The following is an 18,850-nucleotide window of genomic DNA, read 5'->3' as shown; positions in this document are numbered from 1 at the left end:
CCTCAGTACTTCAGGCCAGAAAATCTATGGCGAACGCAGGACAATTGGCCCATATGCTTCTTCTGCGGTCTCACGGGACACGTGGCGTGCTCTTGTCGCCACCGCTTTTGCGTCCGGATGTCCGTTGCTGATCCACACGTACCTACCGCCTACCAGTATGCTGATTCGAACCCGTAACCAAATTTCTGTGCCGTTCGTCAGAACTTCAGCAGCCGTCGTACACTATCACCGCGCCGCCGTTCGATATCGCCGATGCGTGGTCGCCCGCCTTCTAACGAGGGAAACTAAGTGCTGCAGCTTCGGAGGCAAGAGGTGCACCCTTGTCTAAATGCCCAAGATCTCCGCTATCGCAACAACACATCAAAGAAATACAAGCTGGAGGAGTCGTTACATTCGCGCTTGTCGACAGGGGTGCTCCCATTTCCGTTATACATGAGATTCTTTGCCGTAAGATCAGAAAGGTCACCACATCACTTTCTGGCATTGTACTTCGTGCTGCCACCACGGAGCAAGTCGAACCTTCAGCCGCATGCACCGCTAGGACCGTCATTGAGGACGTACTTTACACGATTGAATCCCTTGTGCTGCCTTCCTGCTCTCATGATTTCATTCTGGGATGGGACTTTCTCTCGCGCCACAGCGCAGTCATTGACTACACCCGTGCCGAAGTTGCACTGTCTCTCCTTAACAACACTCGGCCGGCTGCCTCCCCCGCCCCCTTAAAGATTATTGTCGCCGCTGATACTGATCTGCGACCAAGCACCTCAACACAGTTCCCTTTGTTTTCTGTATTGGCGCCCGAAGCCCAGGTGCTGTTCACGACAACGTCTACTTCTCTTGACCACCAAACCTTTACCGTTTCATTTACCGTTCTTGACATAGCCGCTGGTACAACAGTTATGCTGTTGCACAACCCGTTGGCATACCTGCTCACTCTCCTTCGCGACAAGTCTCTCGGCTGTGCCGACCCCACTCACATATCGGATTGTTTGGACGAGCCGGTCTCCTCTTCTGGACGTTCGCTCAACGCCATGACACCATTTCCCAACAGCTCCCAATTGGCTACCGAAGTCGTTAATTCGTGCCTTGACGCCAACCTTTCTCTGGAACACCACGACCAACTTCTGTACCTCTTAGATAGTTTCCGCTTTTCCTTCGAGTGTACGGAACACGCCTTCGATCGTAAGGGCAGTGTTTTCCATCACACCGGCACCGGGTCCCAGCCTCCCCTCAGACAACGCCCTTATCGCGTCTCAACGACGGAGCGTCGTGTAATCAACCACCAAGCGAATGACATGCTTGAGTATGGTGTTATTAAACCATTCCAAAATCCATGGTCTTCTCCAGTTACGCTAGTGCTTAGAAAAGTTGGTTCTATTCGATTCTGTGTCGACTGCCACCGTCTCAACAAAGTAACGCGGAAGGACGTCTACCTCGTACCCCGAATTGACGATGCACTTGATTTTTTACAAGGTGCCTGGTACTTCTCGTCATTGGATCTGAGACCTGGTTACATGCAAGTTCCCATGGCCGCATGCGATCGCCCGAAGAGAGCGTTTGTCATCAGTGTTGGTCAAATGAATTTAATGTAATGCCATTCGGACTCTGCAATGCACTCGCAACTTTCGAGCGCATGATGGATACCCTACTTCGCGGGTTCAAATGAATCATATGTATGTTCTACCTTGATAACATCGTTCTTTTTTTTCAGATCTCTCGACACCCTTCTCTCGTCTCCAACAAGTTTTGACATGCCATGAAAAGGCTGGTCTACAGTTGAACATCAAGAAGTGTCGCATTGCAGCTCGCACCTTGACAGTCTTGGGCCACGTTGTATCCAAAAATGGCGTCCTCCCTGATCCGGCGATACTTCACGCTGTCGTCGAATCTCCTAGACCTATGTCACTGAAAAACCTCCGAAGCTTCGTCGGCCTTTGTTCTTATTTTCGTCGCTTTGTGCGCAATTTCGCAACCGTTGCCGCTCCTCTGACGTGCCTGCTCACCGTTGGCATCCACATGTATAACTGGTCTTCCGCATGTGATGACGCATTCCAGAAAGTACACCAGCTGCTCACATCGCCTCCGATACTCCGGCACGACGACCCCCGGGTGCATACGGAGGTACACATAAATACACGTAAGCAGCTCTTCAGTGTCACTGAGTGAAAAAGAGTTAAATTATTTACATAGAAATTTGGGCGACTCACGGCCGCATGCCAACGTCGAGTTATTGCTGTCCGATGATTATCAAGTGTGATAATGATACATGTATAAATGTGTGGCTTTCCTGGAGTAAATCTGAGTAGAAGTTCCGCGTTTGTCCTGTGTGTTTCCTTCTTCGTCCGCTGTCGTTTGGGCGGTTACATAATGTATTCCAATATACTTACCTAGACCACCAATTCAACGCAACGTGGGGGAGTCTAAGGTGCCTGAAGCTTGAACGGAGGCCGTGGCGAGCCACGTAGGCCAGTCGAAAGTGACAGCCCAGTCAAGCGCTTCACGTCCCACACGAAGACCAGTATAGAGACTGCGCTAGTGAGACAAAAAGACGTTGTAGACAACGTCACCCGTTAGTATTGTTCCCCTTGCCTCCTCCTATTTTTGTATTTATATGCTGTGGGAGAGAATCAATAAATAGCGTTCTGTTACAGACCACAAACTGCATGTTGTCAGCTTCAAGGCGCATGCCCGCGTGTCTTAGCTGTGCATAAGTAGGCGCCATGTTTAACAGCGAAGCTGTGTGCCTCTACCAGTCCAGGGAAATTTTCCTGTCGTAGGCGTGGTAAGCAGAAAACTCGCCATACGTGGGCCGATCCCGGAGATCGTGCAATGCCTGGCCGACCCGTGGTGGAGGTGAATGAGGCGTTAAGCAGTGCCCATACTTGCGCCCATCCCCAAGACAGCGCAATGCCGGGCAGACCCGCGGCGGAGGTTAAGCAGGCGTTAAGCACTGCCTATACGTGGGCCGATCCCGAAGATAGTATGACGCCGGGACGACCGGCGGCGGACGTGAGGCAGGCGTTTAGCACTCCGCATACGTGGGCCGATAGCGAAGATAGCGCAATACTGGGCTGACCCGCGGCGAGGGTGCAGATCGCCATTAACGGCCCCATATGCACAGCTTCGCTGGTCATCTTTTTCACAGTGTGGAAGGGCGCTGAGTTTTCTCTGGTACATCTTGCGTCATTGGATCAACTTCAAAAACAAAAAACAAAAAGACGTAGTCATGTTTATAAACACAGTGAGCTGTAGTGCAATATAATTGAAATGCTACATGTACCATAGATCTAGCCCAGTATGTAACTAAGCTAATAGAAGAAAATTACTGTCTTCTACTAGGAACGAGCAGCACATACTGTGGAATATTTTGTCGTACAATCACGCACCTTAAAGCAGTCTTGGAATGTTTACTAAGAAATTGTATTGTGTATGTACTACAGAATAACGTTCACAAATTATAAAACACCACCCAGGAACCAAACCAAACCAAGATGCCCAGTCCGTACTTGTCCTTAATTTTGCCTACGGGTATGATGACACAGAATCAGTAGATCGCGTTCAGAAATGTTCTTCAAGTCCCACTGCGCAACCTAACCATCAGTGTGCGCATTCCACGAAACAAAAGTTGCAGTGCTCGAACTGCGTGACAATTTCTGCACCTTATTTCACTCGTGTCTAGTCCGCCATATTCAAACAGCCAGGTGCACTTGCGCTTAGCGCAGCTTTGGAGGCGTTCTTGGATATGATGCTGTCCTTTGTAGTAAAGGCACAAGTGCGCACTGTGCCGAAAGCGAATTATTACACCGAGTGGCGTACGACATCAGCACCGACGCGGCAGGGCCGCCAGGATAGCCTCAAGGCGACGGCGCGTCTTCTTCTGATCATCAGCTGTGCATCCCAAGATGGCTGCCTGAAACTTCTGGTCGACTGGACCGGCCGCATCAGTCGAGCAGGCACTGAGGTACGCCTTGCATTGGGCCCTGCGTACGGGCAACAAGCGGAAAAGAAAGATTCTGGAGAAACCATCAGCGATGATTTTCAATGCTACCGAATAGCGAAACAGTTGCAGAAGAGAGTTTGTTTTATTTATTAATGAAACGATAACATTGAAGGAATATATCCATTGCATCGGGGACTTAAGGCAGGGTTGTTTATTGGGATAATTACGTAGAGCGGCATTAAACTTAAGCCGCCACGGCCGCATTTTATGAGGGTGAACTGGAAAAGCTTCCATGTACTGTGCCTTAGGGGCACGTTAAAGAACCGCAGGTGGTCAAAATTATTTGAAGTCCCGCACTACTGCGTGCCTCATAATCAAATTGTGATTATGGCTCGTAAAACCCATAGAATTTGATTGTTTTTGAATGCCTGGATGAGCGATGGCAGTACTTTACTCGCCATCCTTAATTTACGGTGGGATAATTACATGCTGTGCAGCGGAACGGAATGAATTTCCGCTTTCACTGCGGCGAGAAACTCGGTCTCAGACCAATCAGGCCTTGTTTTGCGCACGCTATTTCTGTCTAGCAAGCGGATTTTCTGAGGCTTTTGCCGCTTGTGCCCACTTTGAGCCCAAGTTTGAACCTGGCCATAGGGTGTTTTTCCCTAGCACTCCACCAGAGCACCTAAACCTTCAGACACCACAAAATTCTTGCGAAGAAGCGCGAGCCGGCGTGCCCGGCCGGTTTAGTGAGACGTATTTAATGAGACAAGTATCCTCGGCAGCAGAGACTGACAGAGATGTACGTGCAATCATAAAAGCCGTGGCCATACTCAGACAATGCATCTCATGCGTCGGCATGCCGACAATTGAGTCTGCCAAGACAGAAATCCAATATAGTTTGTCGAGTGTTTAAGCCTCGGCTAGCAATGTGATTGAAACGCAAGTGCATTGTTTAAATCCAAGCTTCTATTACCAGGACCTTTCCGCTCCTGGTGCTGCTGCTGCCTTGCACGCCGCGTTCGGGAGAGGGGGGGGGGGGGGTGTTGAGAGCACACGGTGGAAGTGCGGGAGACGAGATAGGCGACGTCAACCACATTCTGGTAGAGCGTGGCCACAATGTCCACTGACGCGCTCTGGGGTACGCCACAATGCCCTCTGGACGCCGTAAGTGGGTGTGACGTTCGGCCAGCTGAAAAGCTGCAGCGCTTGCCTTAGTTCTCATGTGCACAGCAACAGCAGTCCATGGAGAAGGTAGGAAGAATGGGGCAGAAAGGGAGGAGGCAGGGTATGGGTACAACTCAATCCCGTACCGATGAAGTCAGGAAACGGGTAATTAACCGTACCCCTCTGTTTCCATGGCCATTCCCCTAAAAAGATACGGGAGAAACAAAATGCGTCAACCACTGCTCATTAGAGCTCTCTTCTGAAGGGAATGAGTGAATGAATGACTCGCCTCTCCGTGTCTATGTAGTACGAGGACAAACAGAAGTGGTGCACGCAAGCTAACATTAAACTTGACGTCACGACTGTCGTATGCCGTCAACATCACCGCCAAATACCGTCAATGAACGCAAGGAGCAAGAAAGCTTCGCTTACATCGATTCTCACAGTGCGTGAGATCGGCATACTTTTATTGCGATAGCAGTTATATGGACGATCCTGTCCTGACGTACTTTTGCCGTCGCCGCTGCCGTGATGCTCGGTAAAAAGACCAATGGCGATATAGCCGTCGCCGCGCACCGTATGCTGTATATGCGAGTGAAAGCGTGCGAGGTGAGCCGACGATCGTGACTCAATCTGGCGCGCACGAGGGAAGAAGGCGCAGATGAATCGCGCTGTCTTCCGTCGCGCTAAAGGCTGGCGGGGGGGGGGGGGGGGCGCTTGCAGGGAGGGGGGCGCGTTGGGCTCTTGTAGCAACCGCGTTTTTCGCGATCGGGCGCAAGAGGAACGGACGATCGAGGCTCAAGCTCACGCGCGACACGGAGGCAAGTGAGAGGACAGCGCGGGAGGGAGGTGGGGAAGGGTGGGCTTCTACTCCGCCAGCAATAGCGTACTTTGAGCGGCGGCGCATGACCGCGCGCGCCGTATCTTGAAAGCGATCTGCTGACGGCTCATAACTTTGTGCGTGCTGATTTTTCGCCACTGTTTGAGTTGAAGCGATAGACAGCATGAATCATTTCGCTCGCTGCTGCTGCTGCGCTTACTCACGCTTTCGTTTAGACAGCGAGTGTATGCGGTCATCCAGCAAGATGTGCTCATATTTTCAAGTGCACGCTGACCCCATGTTTGTTAATGCAATTAGTGAGCAAATGCTGTCAAGGCTATACGGCCGATACAACTACTGTCTTGACTTAGTATAACTGAAGAAGCTTCAAGCCTCATGCGTTCAGCTAAAGCCTATAACTCTCGCATGCTAGTCATGGTTTGAAGCTCTTAGAGTAGCCACGCAAAATGAACAAACGGCTTTGTCCTGTCGCAGGTTCCAATTTGTGATGCAGGTTCTTCTGTAATAGTTGCAGATCGCTTTCCTGAGGTGGAGCCTCCTAGAACTCAATCGAGGCGTGGTACGATGAACAGGAGGCGCAAGCCCGGGAGGAAAGGGCTGCGGAACGAGAGGGTAAAATGCAGCCTCTAGAGCGGGAACGCGAATTGGCAGAGAAACCTGCAGTTACGACTGCAAGTCGCTGAAGCTGAGAGCAGACGTAGAGAGACAAGTGAATGGCAATTGGAGGTGAAGGCGAGCAAAATTTAACTGCGTCTCAAGGTCACAGAGGGGGAAAGGGCACGTGTACTGAAACAGATTCGCAAGCTTGAGTCATACGCAAGCTCTATCAAGCAAGCGTTTTACGTGCGCTCCAGATATAACGTTTCCGCATCACTGCCTAGTGACTGCCTCGAACGCCGTCCCAGTCTTTCATTAAGGTTAAACGCTCAACGAGAGAGTGACAGTGAGTTGGGCGGTAAAAAGGAAATAGTCGATCCCTGAATGGATCACAGTGAAGACACAAATAGCTTAAGCAGCAGGGAACAGTCAACTCTCAATGAAATCGAGGCACGCGTGAACACCTATTGCAGCAAAAGCGCGTTGGATAATGAGGCACAGATTTTTTCAGAAAGCCCAACGGACCGGGGCATGGGTAGTGAGCTCGAAATGAGTTCGACCAGCATGGAAGCACGCCCGCGAACATGTGCAATTAAAATCAGATCGGACAAAGAGGTGGAGGTGCCTCTAGAAAGCCCGACGGACAGGGCAATAGGTCGTGATCTCGAAATGTGTGAGGCGAGCAATGAAACAGTCGCCCATGCTTTTGGGGAACCACATACAGTAGTGACAGCTGGCCTCATCAGATTTGAGGACCAGATGGATAACTCAACTGAAGAGCGAAAGAATGTGACTATGTCCAGTTCAAGGAGAATGGAGCAGATACGTTATAAACAAGATGGAGTAGGTTTTAGACTCTCTGGGAGGCAAAGCATTCTCTGCAAACAGGAAACCATACCTCTCCACAGCTCTAGTCAAGGAGCAATAATGTCCACAGTTCGTACGGCCGTTTCTTGGAAACTGTAAGACGAACTGTGAACAAGTCGCCAGATCTTCACACAGAGCGCTTATAGTGGTAGCAAGTGGCTTTATCTTGTTTGGGAACTAGGTGGGAACCTCAGCTCAAAAGAAGGTCAGAGAAACTTCAGGTGTACGTGAAAGCAGTTCAGATGGTAATCATGTCACGATCGAGGTCGCTGTGTATGTGTCTGTAAGGGTATGAGACAGGTCATACAAAAGAGAAGATCTTTGCAGTTGCGAAATAACATCACAGTGGCACCGCTCCTGTCGTCTCAAACGTAGAAGCGTCCTGCTCTTCGCCTGTTGTGGGTAAGGGTAACTTGGAGGTTGCTGACAGATCCCCGATTGCACTTTATGGATCCTTTACCTTGGTCTGAAAAGAATGGTTGGAAATGTATTGCACGATTTCTTAAACTTGTGAAGTCATGATTCTTGTTCTTTGTGTGCTCACTGAACTTTATTTTGAATTCATCATGATGTGATATATGAAGTGATAATTTCACAGTGCGCTGGGTACAGAACAAATGTGTGAGGATGAGTGTCGTGCTTAGTGCACCCTGTAAAGTTTGGTTGGGACTTATAAGGGTTATGTGCTGGACTTTTCGCGCACAAGGAGCAGTTTTCTACCAGAAAGACATTTTCAGAAAGGCGCTTTTGCGATGCGCGAAGTGCACGAAATAGTGCTGTGGTGCCAGAAGAAAAGGAAGAGGACAACAGATTGCTTGCGTGGAGGCAAATTGAGTGCTGGATGGAAGACGACGACGTCGAGGAGCGTCAGGACGCGAATGTGTGGCTCAAAAAGATAAAACAAAAAGTAAAACGACCCAATCGGGAAAGTGCACGGAGTTCCCAGGGGCTAATCAGAAAAAGACTAATCAGCCAGAGTGGCACAAAAATTTGACGCGCTGGTAGCACATTGGGAGAGTTCGAGGAAGCTACGCAAGAGTGAAGATCGGCAACGGACCGGGAGCTGAAGACAGGCCACCTGGTTCCGGACCCAAGCCTCCAGGGCAACAGCCGGGCCTCGTGCTATCCGGTTCCCACGTGTCGGTGCCCTTCCGGAAGACGGCTGGCGAGTTACTCTGCAGGAGGCCGGCGAACTTCGGCGCACGCAGGAAGACTGCGAGGAGTCGGGCTATGGGCCCCACTTTGCACCCTGCTGCCTGGCCGAGACGCCACCTCCCTCTGCCCATACCACCAAGCCGCCTGGTTCCCCTTCTCGAACGCCGAGCTCTCAGGCACTGTTCATTGGGTCATCGGTCAACCACAACGACACTGTGGTGAGACCAACGCCACTTCTTTCGCCGCCTCGTCTTCGGCACTCTCCGCCGAACTGTTGCGTGTGCACTCACACTCATAATCTGCCCTATCTCTTGTGCTTCTGCTATTGTTATAGCCCTTACTGTATTTGGCTTCTGGTTGTGAATTTTTGATTGCGTGGGTAATTTATATGTTTTCATTTTCGTGTTTTGCATAAAAGAGTCATGTGCGTTCTGAAAAAAAAAAAAACGACTTTGTCCACAATTGCGTTCTCGCAGGCTCCGGCTAAAGAAACTATGCGCAACAATTAAAGAAGAGAACCTATATCCCAATGAGTTCATTAAACACACTTTTCTATGGGTATAAAAAGTAAGTTATAGAGACGAGAAAGCACTCTTAAGGCTGCAATTTTCATTACTGTGTTTTATGTTCGAAGGCCGTGAGAAATTCGCTTCTGCAGTAAGGTTGGTTTTGATATTTCAATTGCTCTCATTGGCAGACATCTGCGAATAATTTTTATTTTAGGACACGGCAATTTACTATATGGATAGATGGATGTTATAAGCGTCCCCTCTGGAACAGGGCAGTGGGTTACGCCACCAAGCGCTTGCTGTTATACTGTCCAATGTTGAATAAAGGGAAAATCAGACATCCACTTATTCGTAGCAATTGCTACAAAGGAAACCCATACAGGTTCCTAGAAAGTAAAACCTCATAGTTGAAGAAAAATTCGTCCTGGTCCGGGACGAATTCCGGGACGACGGGATTCACAGCGTGTTTACAGGAGGTATTCAGATACCTGGATTGGGACGAATTGGGGATAAGAGTTAATGAAGAATACCTTAGCAACTTGCGATTCGCTGATGATGTTGCCTTGCTTAGTAACTCAGCGGACCAATTGCAATGCATGCTCACTGACCAGGAAACGCAAAGCAGAAGGGTTGGTCTAAAAATTAATCTGCAGAAAACTAAAGTAACGTTTAACAGTCTCGGAAGAGAACAGCAGTTTACAATAGGTACCGAGGCACTGGAAGCGGTAACGTAATACATCTACTTAGGGCAGGTAGTGGCCACGGATCCGTATCATGAGACTGAAATAAACAGAAAAATAAGAATGGGCTAGGGTGCGTTTGGCAGACATTCCCAGATCATGATCAGCAGATTGCCATTATCCCTCAAGAGAAAAGTATATAAAAACTGTGTCTTAGCAGTATTAACGTACGGGGCAGAAACTTGGAGGCTCATGAAAAGGGTTCCACTCATATTGAGGATGACGCAACGAGCTACGGAAAGAATGATGGGTGTAACGTTAAGGGATAAGAAAAGAGCAGATTGGGTGAGGGAAAAAAACGCTAGTTAATGACATCTTAGTGGAAATCAAGAAAAATAAATGGGCATGGGCAGGACATGTAATGAGGAGGAAAGATAACCGATGGTCATTAAGGGTTACGGATTGAATTCCAAGGGAAGGGAAGCGTAGCAGGCGACCGCAGAAAGTTAGGTGGGCGGATTCACCTTTAAAGGGACCCTGAAACGATTTTGACGATTTTCTACAAACGTACTGAGTCGTTAGAGTAGGTCCTTCTGATCATTAATTGACACATCTAAGTGCTCCGCGTAAAGCGTGTAATTTATTATAAGGTTTTAAAAATGCACATCGCTGCCGATCGGAGCACGCTGCTCGGCGGAATTTTAAGCCGCCCCTACCCATATGACGAAAATCACCCATATGACGTCAGTGGTACGAGCTATTCGATTGGCTGACCAGGGCGCGTGATCAATAATTTTTCCAACTTTATGGTAAACAAATGATCTTCGTAATAGTTGGAATGTTAGTTCATTTGTTTGTATAAACAGAAAGTAACATAAAGAGCATGCACAAGAACGATTTTTCAATACAATTAAGCACTTCCGGCACACAGCAAGTGTCGTCTGCTTGTGTTACAACGTACTCCATTTTGACGAAAGCTCAGCGGTCAGAGTCGGTCTCAGTCTTTTCGCGAGCACTCTGATTCGACTTTGTTGCTTTGTGGACTGCAAACGTAGCGACTGGCAATATGTCAAGCTGCGACATCGTGTCCCTCTGCAAGGCAGCATACGAGCGAGCTGGCTGCTGCGCATCGGACTGCCGCTATCCGATCGGCGCCAGGGTTTGCGCGTTTGTGGCCGTCACTTTACACCGGAAGATTACTAACGCAATAGCGTTTCGCGAGTCCGGTATTAGGGCAAATGCAAGCGCAAGGTGACAGGGTCTGGCCGCTTGACTGTGCCGTAGCGGGATGAGCCATGGGATGAGCAGAATCGCATATGCGAATGGTCTGCACGGTGCAGCCACCTGGTGGCACAGAGCTCAACCATACACAGTAGCAGTAACGAAGTGTATTCTTCTTTGCTGCTGGTGTGTATTTTTCGCAGGAGTGTAATCATCAGCACTTTGTTTTTTACAAATTTTTAAAATGTTTTACACTTGGTTAGAGCAATATTAGCGCTTTGTTTGGCTGGTTAAGCGCTGCGCCAACAAGTGGCTGGACCGTGCAGACCGATCAGGCCGCACGTACGTCTACGCTAAAGTTCCTTCATCAGCTTGAGTTTATGCCTCCAGTCATTTGCCGAAATGACTAGCTTGCCTGTGGCTACCGGAATACCAGACACGTTCGGCGCTATGACAGAATGCTCGCAACGCACGCTGCTTCGATAGCTCTCGCTTGGTGTCGACGGCCAAGCGGCTAGCGGAGAGGTTTCACGCGGGCGGGGGCGGGCTCCAAAACAACCGGAAGTGGACGATGTGACGTCGCATCGTGACGCGAAACCATTGAAGGCGGAGCTTAGCCCCGATCGCTCGGCGAACGAGTTGAGGAGGAAAAGCATGACTAGGGAAGAGGGTAACTTCTTATCGCTTGTAGCTCCATTAATACGTAACGCTTCACTTAAATTGTGGTGTGAATGTTCTACTTAAGCTGTACCCTACGCCTCTACAAAATTTGTCCGAACCGTTTCAGGGGCCCTTTAAATTACAGGCCGATTTCTCTAACAAGTGTGCCATGCAAAATTCTAGAGCATATAATATACTCTAATCTCATCAACTTCCTAGAAACATATTCATTTTTTTCATCTCGTCAGCATAGGTTCCGTAAATCGTTTTCCTGTGATACTCAACTTATTTCATTTACACATGATATCTGTGCCGCGTTGGATAATGGATTTCACATTGATACCATCTTCTTAGACTTTTATAAAGCATTTGATTTCGTCTCTGACGAATTAATTTGTCTAAAATTAAATACACTAAACGTTGACCGTAATATTATCTCATGGATTGAACACTTATCCAATAGAACACAATTTGTCTCAGGTAACAATTTTGATTTATCGCGTTGTCCTGTCAGTTCCGGGGTGCCGCAAGGTTCTGTTCTCGGACCCTTGCTTTTTCTCATTTATATTAATGATTTACCTAACTGTGTAGCGTCCTCCATAAGGTTCTTTGCAGACGATTGTGTCATTCACAGAGTAATATCATCAAATTCTGAAAATCTAAAACTACAATCTGATCTAGACAAGGCAACTAACTGGTGCGACACTTGGAAAATGCGACTTAACAGCCAAAAGTGCAAACTAATGCGGATTTGCCGCAATACTGTTTCGTCTAACCTATCTAACTATCACTTGAAGAACTCTGTACTCGAAGAAGTCAGTTCCTATAAATAGTTAGGCGTCCACATAACATCTAATGTTTCCTGGCCGACACACATAAACCGCATCACTAACAATGCTAACCGTACGCTTGGTTACCTCCGTCGCGATTTCTCTATGGCACCCGCTAACTTAAAGCTACTTCTACACAAAACACTAATACGTCCTAACCTTCAATATGCCTCTTCTGTATGGACCCTGGCTTCGATTACTTAACAAATGCAATAGAGTCTATACAAAATCGTAGCACGCGTTTCATTCTTACTAACTATTCTCGGAGATCAAGCGTAACATCTATGAAGGCTACTTTAAACCTCCCTCTCCTCTCATCCCGTAGGAAGTTAGCATGCTTATCACTGCTGCACAAAACTTATTATTACAATCCGGAATTAAAAAGTGAACTTTTGTTCAAACCTGCATATATATCATCTCGTACTGACCATCGGCATAAATTGAGCGTTCCACACTGTTGCACGAACCTATCTTTTTTTTTCATTTATTCCTAAAATTACCAATGAATGGAATCATCTACCGGCCTCAATTGTTAACATAACCGATACATCTGCTTTTAGAACTACGATTGAAAAATATTTTTGTTAATCCGCATATTCAAATTTTTTTCTTGTTATTATTATACCCTGTTATCTGCACATGCTCTGTATTTCGTTCCACTCCCTTCTGTAACGCCTTCGGGCCTTCAAGGTACAATAAATGAATGAATGAAACGGAATGTGAGTTGGGTGTGAACGCGGTCGTTTTGCGAGCAACTATCGCGCGGCTCGTCAGGCGACATAAAGCTTCTCGGTGTGAACCCGCGATTATATAGGGCGGCAAAATAACACGTAGGCGCTCTGAAATGTTCTTTTTATATGTTTTCTTGGTCACAACTTCATAATTATGTTACATTACTAGATTAACTTTCGTCGAACCCTCGATTATAGCGAATTGCTGCGCGCTTTCGTTTTACACGCTCGGCTCTATGCGATGTGCCTTGTTGTCCATTCATGAACTAGACGATAACAAATCGACCACCATATTCTCAAGTGAATACTTGCGAGTTAATATGCCTGACACGAGCAGGGTCGTCATGGTAGCGGGAAGCAATATCTTTTCGCCAAATGTGGCAGAAATGAAGCCCTCGCATACCACCTCCTTACCTGGCACCTTTGGGGTCAGAGGTCATGCGAAGCACAAGGTTGGTGACGTACTGCTCGATTTGCCCGAGCGCAGTCTCTTGCTCCTCGCTGCGTGGCGTGGTCACCGACACGTCGACCGACTTGACGCGCGTCTGCAGCCGCTCGACCGTCAGGCTCACTTCTTCGCGGAGCTCTGCAAGGTTTTATTTTCTTTAGCACACTGCGAACCAAGAGTCCAAAGGAGAGGCTTAAAAAAAGGTGACACTAATAGTGTTTGAGGCGCGCATTATTAGTGTTGTATCGTCATGGCACCGCACGTGCCTATGAAGCTGGGCGCACCTGCTGTAATCACTTTCTTCCCTCACTCTCTAGTCCCTTCCCCTCTTTGTTGCTGTGTGCTACATATTGCACGCGATACCCGTAATAAACGTTCTTTGCTCGGTTGATCTTCTTGGGAGTGCGTGACCACTTCAGTGGCGACGAGGATGGGATTAGCCTGCCGTCCCACCAGCAACACCCCGGTAGCCATGGCCGGATACGCAAGCCCGCCGCAGTTCGAGGAAGCTGCGGACCACTGGACGGCATATCTAGTGCTGCGAGAAGCTTTCTTCGAAGGCAACCGCATCACGGAAGAAAAGAAGAAGCGAGCATTGCTCGTAGCAGGGCTGAGCACTCACACGGTGGCCGTCGTTAGTGGACGCTGCGCGCCAACAAAGGTGAACGAGCTGTCGTACAATGAAGCACTCGACACACTGCAGAAGCATTTTTCGCCCAGCCCGAACGAAATAGCCTAATCCTACAAATTTTTCTCACGGAACCAGATGCCAGGAGAGCCAGTCAGAGATTTTCTTGTAGCCATTTGGCAATTGGCAGATACCTGCAACTTCGGCACTTCACTTGACAGGATGCTCCGGGACCGTATAGTTTGTGGCCTTCAAGACAACTCAGTACGTCGTCAACTGCTTTCTAAGGCATTCTTAACAAGAAGCGAAGCAGAGGAAATCGCCTTAGCAGTGGAAATGGCGGAAGAAAACGTGAAGACGTTGAAGACTGCGCCCGAAGACGAAGGCGTACACATGTTAAGAAACATGTATGCACGACGTGAAAGTCGGCCACCATGCTTCAGGTGTGGAAAAACGGGGCAAGACCCCAGAACCTGCCGGTTCTGCTCGGCGAAGTGCTACCGGTGCCTGCAGCGCAGTCATCTTCGCAAGATGTGTCCCGGAAGAGCAGTCACCAGAACGTGGGAACCATTCACGCGGCCACACCAGCAAATTAATGCCTTGCATCCGTCAGCAGGAGATTGCAAAGATCCGGGATCAGAAGCTCTGTTCCTCGTTGAAAAGGCAGATAATTTCGTTGGAAAAATTCACACCGTAAAGGCAATAATGTGCACTCTACTTTGGAATGGAATAGCGATCAAGATGCAGCTGGACACAGGGTCCCCGGTTTCTATCATTACTTGGCCCACCTACGTACAGCATCAAGATGCCTGGCTGAAACTGCAAGAATCGCCGCTCAAGTTGTCATGCTTCCTTGGACCACTGCCGGTGCGTGGCCAGTTACAGCTCGACGTTTCCTTGGGTTCGAAGACTACGAAAGCCACATTAGGGGTGCTGAGTTGTTCCAGGCCAAACCTGTGTGGCCGGGACGTCATGACAGCGCTGGACCTTCTTGGGGAGCTGGTGCTCAGCGCAACGCAGGAAGGTAAGAGTGCAGCCATTCGTGAAGTTGGCAGTGGTATTGAAGTCTTGTTAGAAAAATTTCCCGACGTGTTTGGACCCCAGGTTAGGGCTGATAAAGGGACCGCCCGCCCGTTTGCCATTGCGGGATGATGCTGTTCCTCGGCTCTGCAAGGCGCGGCCAGTGCCGTACGCGTTGCGCTCAAAAGTGGAGGCTGAAGTTGATTGCTTAGTTGAAAATAGAATTCTTGCCCCGGTCGCACACTCGGAGTGGGCGGCAGCCGTGGTGGCGGTGGTAAAGCGTAACGGAAACATTCGCTTATGCGGCGATTTCAAATCTATTGTCAACCAAGCCTGCCATTCGATTTAGTATCCTCTCCCACGCATAAAGGACATCATGGCGACGTTAAACGGCGAAGTTTTTACAACTATCGATTTCCGGGACGCCTACAATCAAATTGCGTTACACGAATAATCGCAACTGCTCACGACGGTGAACACACAGAAGGGCTTTTTTTGTTTCACACGTCTTCCGTTCGGAGTAGCCTCTGCGCCAGCGCTATTTCAGCAACGCATGGAAACAATTTTGCAAGGATTTCCCGGAGTACAGGTCTATTTGGACGACGTCATCATTGCAGAAAAGCGGAATGATGCCGCCACTTTACGCCGAGTTCTGTGAAGTTTCCGGGAGTTCGGGGTGCGGTCGAATCGGGAGAAGTGAAGATTTCGTGAGAATGAGGTTGATTTTTCGGGTTACAATATCAACGATAAGGGCGTGCATGCCAAAAGGGAAAATCTTGAGGCTATTCTAGACGTCGGCACACCCACGGGAATACCCGAGTTAAGGTCATTTTTGGGTTTGGTCACTTATTACCCAAGGTTCCTACCGCAGGCAGCCATGATCCTCGCACCTTTGTACGAGCTATTGCGCGCCAGGACGAAGTGGAATTGGGGCATTGCTCAGCAGCAGGCGTTCCAAGAGGTCAAAGCACTGATAAGTAAAGCCGAGTTTCTTGCCCGTTACGACCCGGACAAACCGTTGGTACTAGAATGTGACGCTTCATCAGTCGGCATTAGAGCCGTCCTTCGCACGGCACAGCTGAGGGGATGATGCAGCCCATTGGCTTCCGCTCCCGCATACTCACAGACGCAGAGCGGAAGTATTCCCAGCTTGAAAAGGAAGCCCTGGCATTAGTGTTTGGAGTGGAGAAATTCCGGGCATATTTGTTGGGCAGGAAATTCACAGTTCTGACTGATTAGAAGCCATTAGTCAGTATTTTCAATCCAGATAAGCCGGTTCCAGCTATGGCAGCCGCCCGCATACAACGGTGGGCCCTCCAGTTGAGCGCCTACTCCTAGATCGTCAAGTTAAAGGACGGCAAGGCGAATGTTCCGGCTGACGCACTCAGCCGCCCACCACGGGCAGCGCCTGCCAAGGAAGTGTCCGGAGACGAGGACGACGCTGATGACTGTGAGTACGTACTTCTCACTGCCTGTTTGGACAGTAGAGTGCTGTCAGCCAGACAACTGGCCAGCTATACGGCCGAAGATGAGTTACTTGTGGTGCGGAAGTGGGTGCAGGGAGGCTGGCCTTGGCATTTAGATGCGAAGCAAGTCACTCTGAAGCCGTCCCTAGTCCGGAGGGACGAGCTAACTGTGAAAGAAGACCTGGTGTTCTGGGGCCACCGAGTCGTCATGCCTAAAGCAGCCAGGAACGCAGCGTTGCAGCTGATTCATGAGACGCATCAAGGAATCACCGCGATGGAGAGACTAGCTCGCTCGCTGCTTTGGTATCCAGGCGTTGATAAACAGATTGATCAGCTTGGTAAGACGTGCCACTTGTGTGTTCAAGCTGCACCGATGCCTCCACGCCAGGTACCAGTCCCGTGGCCGGAAACCAGGCAGCCGTGTTCTCGTCTGCACATTGATTTTGCGGGTCCGGTGGATGGCTATATGCTATTAATTGTGGTCGATTCCCACAGTAAGTGGATGGAAGCTGTGCCTTTGCGAACTTCCACAACTGGGACGACCGTAGATGCCCTGCGCACCCTCTTTAGCACTTTTGGGATGCCGCGCACAATAGACACAGATAATGGGCCGCAGTTTGCAAGCCAGGAATTCCAGACTTTCACTGCGGTGAATAGAATAAAGCACATGCCCACTGCACCATATCACCCTCAATTGAATGGGTTGGTGGAACGAGCGGTGCGTACCATAAAACAAAGCCAGCAGAAAAACAGGCAAGCATCAATGCAAACGCGGCTGGCCAGGATCTTGCACAACCACCGACGAACGCGACTGTCGGGCGGAAAAACGCCGGCTATGCTGCTGATGGGGCGTGAGCTACGCTCCCGATTAGATAGCGTGTTGCGGTCAGAAACAGAGTGTGACATTTACCCTTTTGCCAATGATTTCTTGCAGAAGAATAAACCAATTTGGGTGCGAAACTACGGTTGCCTCGGAGACCCATGGACTCAAGCACGTGTCCAAACAACAGAGGGGTCTCGTATGGTGACTACCGAGGGACTGGAGGGTGAACTAATGCGACGACACTTGGACCAAGTGCAACCGCGTGTGGTGGTGCAGGACTCGGAGCAAGTGCAGCCGCGTCTCTCAGCCGGAGGCGACATAGCCGTCGACAAGACCGCTAGTGCGAATACGATGGATGGGACCACAAAGCTGGAACTATGAAGGTCGACCCGTTCAGGACGCCCCCCTGACAGGTTCTCACCCTAAGGGAAGAGGAGACTGTTGTATCGTCATGGCACCGCACGTGCCTATGAAGTTGGGCGCACTTGCTGTAATCACTTTCTTCCCTTAGTCTCTATTTGTCCCTTCCCCTCTTTCTTGCAGTGGGCTATATATTGCACGCGATACCCGTAATAAACGTTCTTTGCTCGGTTGATCATCTTGGGAGTACGTGGTCACTTCAATTAGCAACCACACACATATCACTAAAAGCGTAGCAACATAGCAGTAGAAGCAACATGTGGCACATTTCTTAAGCGTGCAGAATAAGTGGCGTGGCGCACTAATTATGAAGCCGATTTCTCCGCTCTCTATCTGCACAATAATTAATTGTGCACACAGCACTTGATTGCAGTACCCATACTGACCCCTGCCCATAAAAATGGAAGCTACACCACCAAAGGTGGCGAGCGATGACTTCGCACGCTGCTTTTGTCGCCACCTACGGAGAAGGACCCACAAAATTGAATCCCGTTGTTTGCGACCTCCACGGAAAGAATGCCTTTACAAAGGAAGAGAATCTCTCGCCCTCGTACACTCGTAGAGGCCTCGTGAAGTGAGTTTAATGCGACAAAAACGCTGATTTGATTACCATTCTTGGAAACCGCCGCCGCTTCTTGCATTGCAGCAGAAACGGCCCAGGACCATTTCGCCCAAGCTTGACGACAGAAATTAGAGGCACCCAGACAGCCACGAACCACTCAGAGTGTGAAATTAGTATATATACATATATATATATATATATATATATATATATATATATATATATATATATATATTTATATTGTCACAAGCTGTCGTGAAAGGTTCGAAACGTTCGAAAGGTTCA

General features: G+C 49.0%; 1 protein-coding gene and 1 pseudogene across 1 annotated transcript in view; one reads left to right on the top strand and one right to left on the bottom strand.

The window, feature by feature from the left end:
• Window positions 1-3,213: 3,213 nt before the first annotated feature.
• Window positions 3,214-18,850, bottom strand: part of LOC126529708 (BAG family molecular chaperone regulator 2) — a 72,071-nt gene continuing 56,434 nt past the window's right edge. The window contains exons 2-3 of the mRNA XM_050177210.3: window positions 13,613-13,784; window positions 3,214-3,980 (exon numbers count right to left, since the gene is read on the bottom strand). Coding sequence (XP_050033167.1) covers window positions 3,821-3,980; window positions 13,613-13,784 — 332 coding nt within the window. The 3' untranslated portion in view covers window positions 3,214-3,820. The remainder of the gene's footprint in view (window positions 3,981-13,612; window positions 13,785-18,850) is intronic.
• On the top strand, window positions 14,119-17,964 carry LOC140213185 (uncharacterized; annotated as a pseudogene).

Source organism: Dermacentor andersoni, chromosome 9 (genome assembly GCF_023375885.2).
Source record: "Dermacentor andersoni chromosome 9, qqDerAnde1_hic_scaffold, whole genome shotgun sequence".
NCBI lineage: Eukaryota > Metazoa > Arthropoda > Arachnida > Ixodida > Ixodidae > Dermacentor > Dermacentor andersoni.
This window is presented reverse-complemented; position numbering and strand designations above follow the sequence as displayed.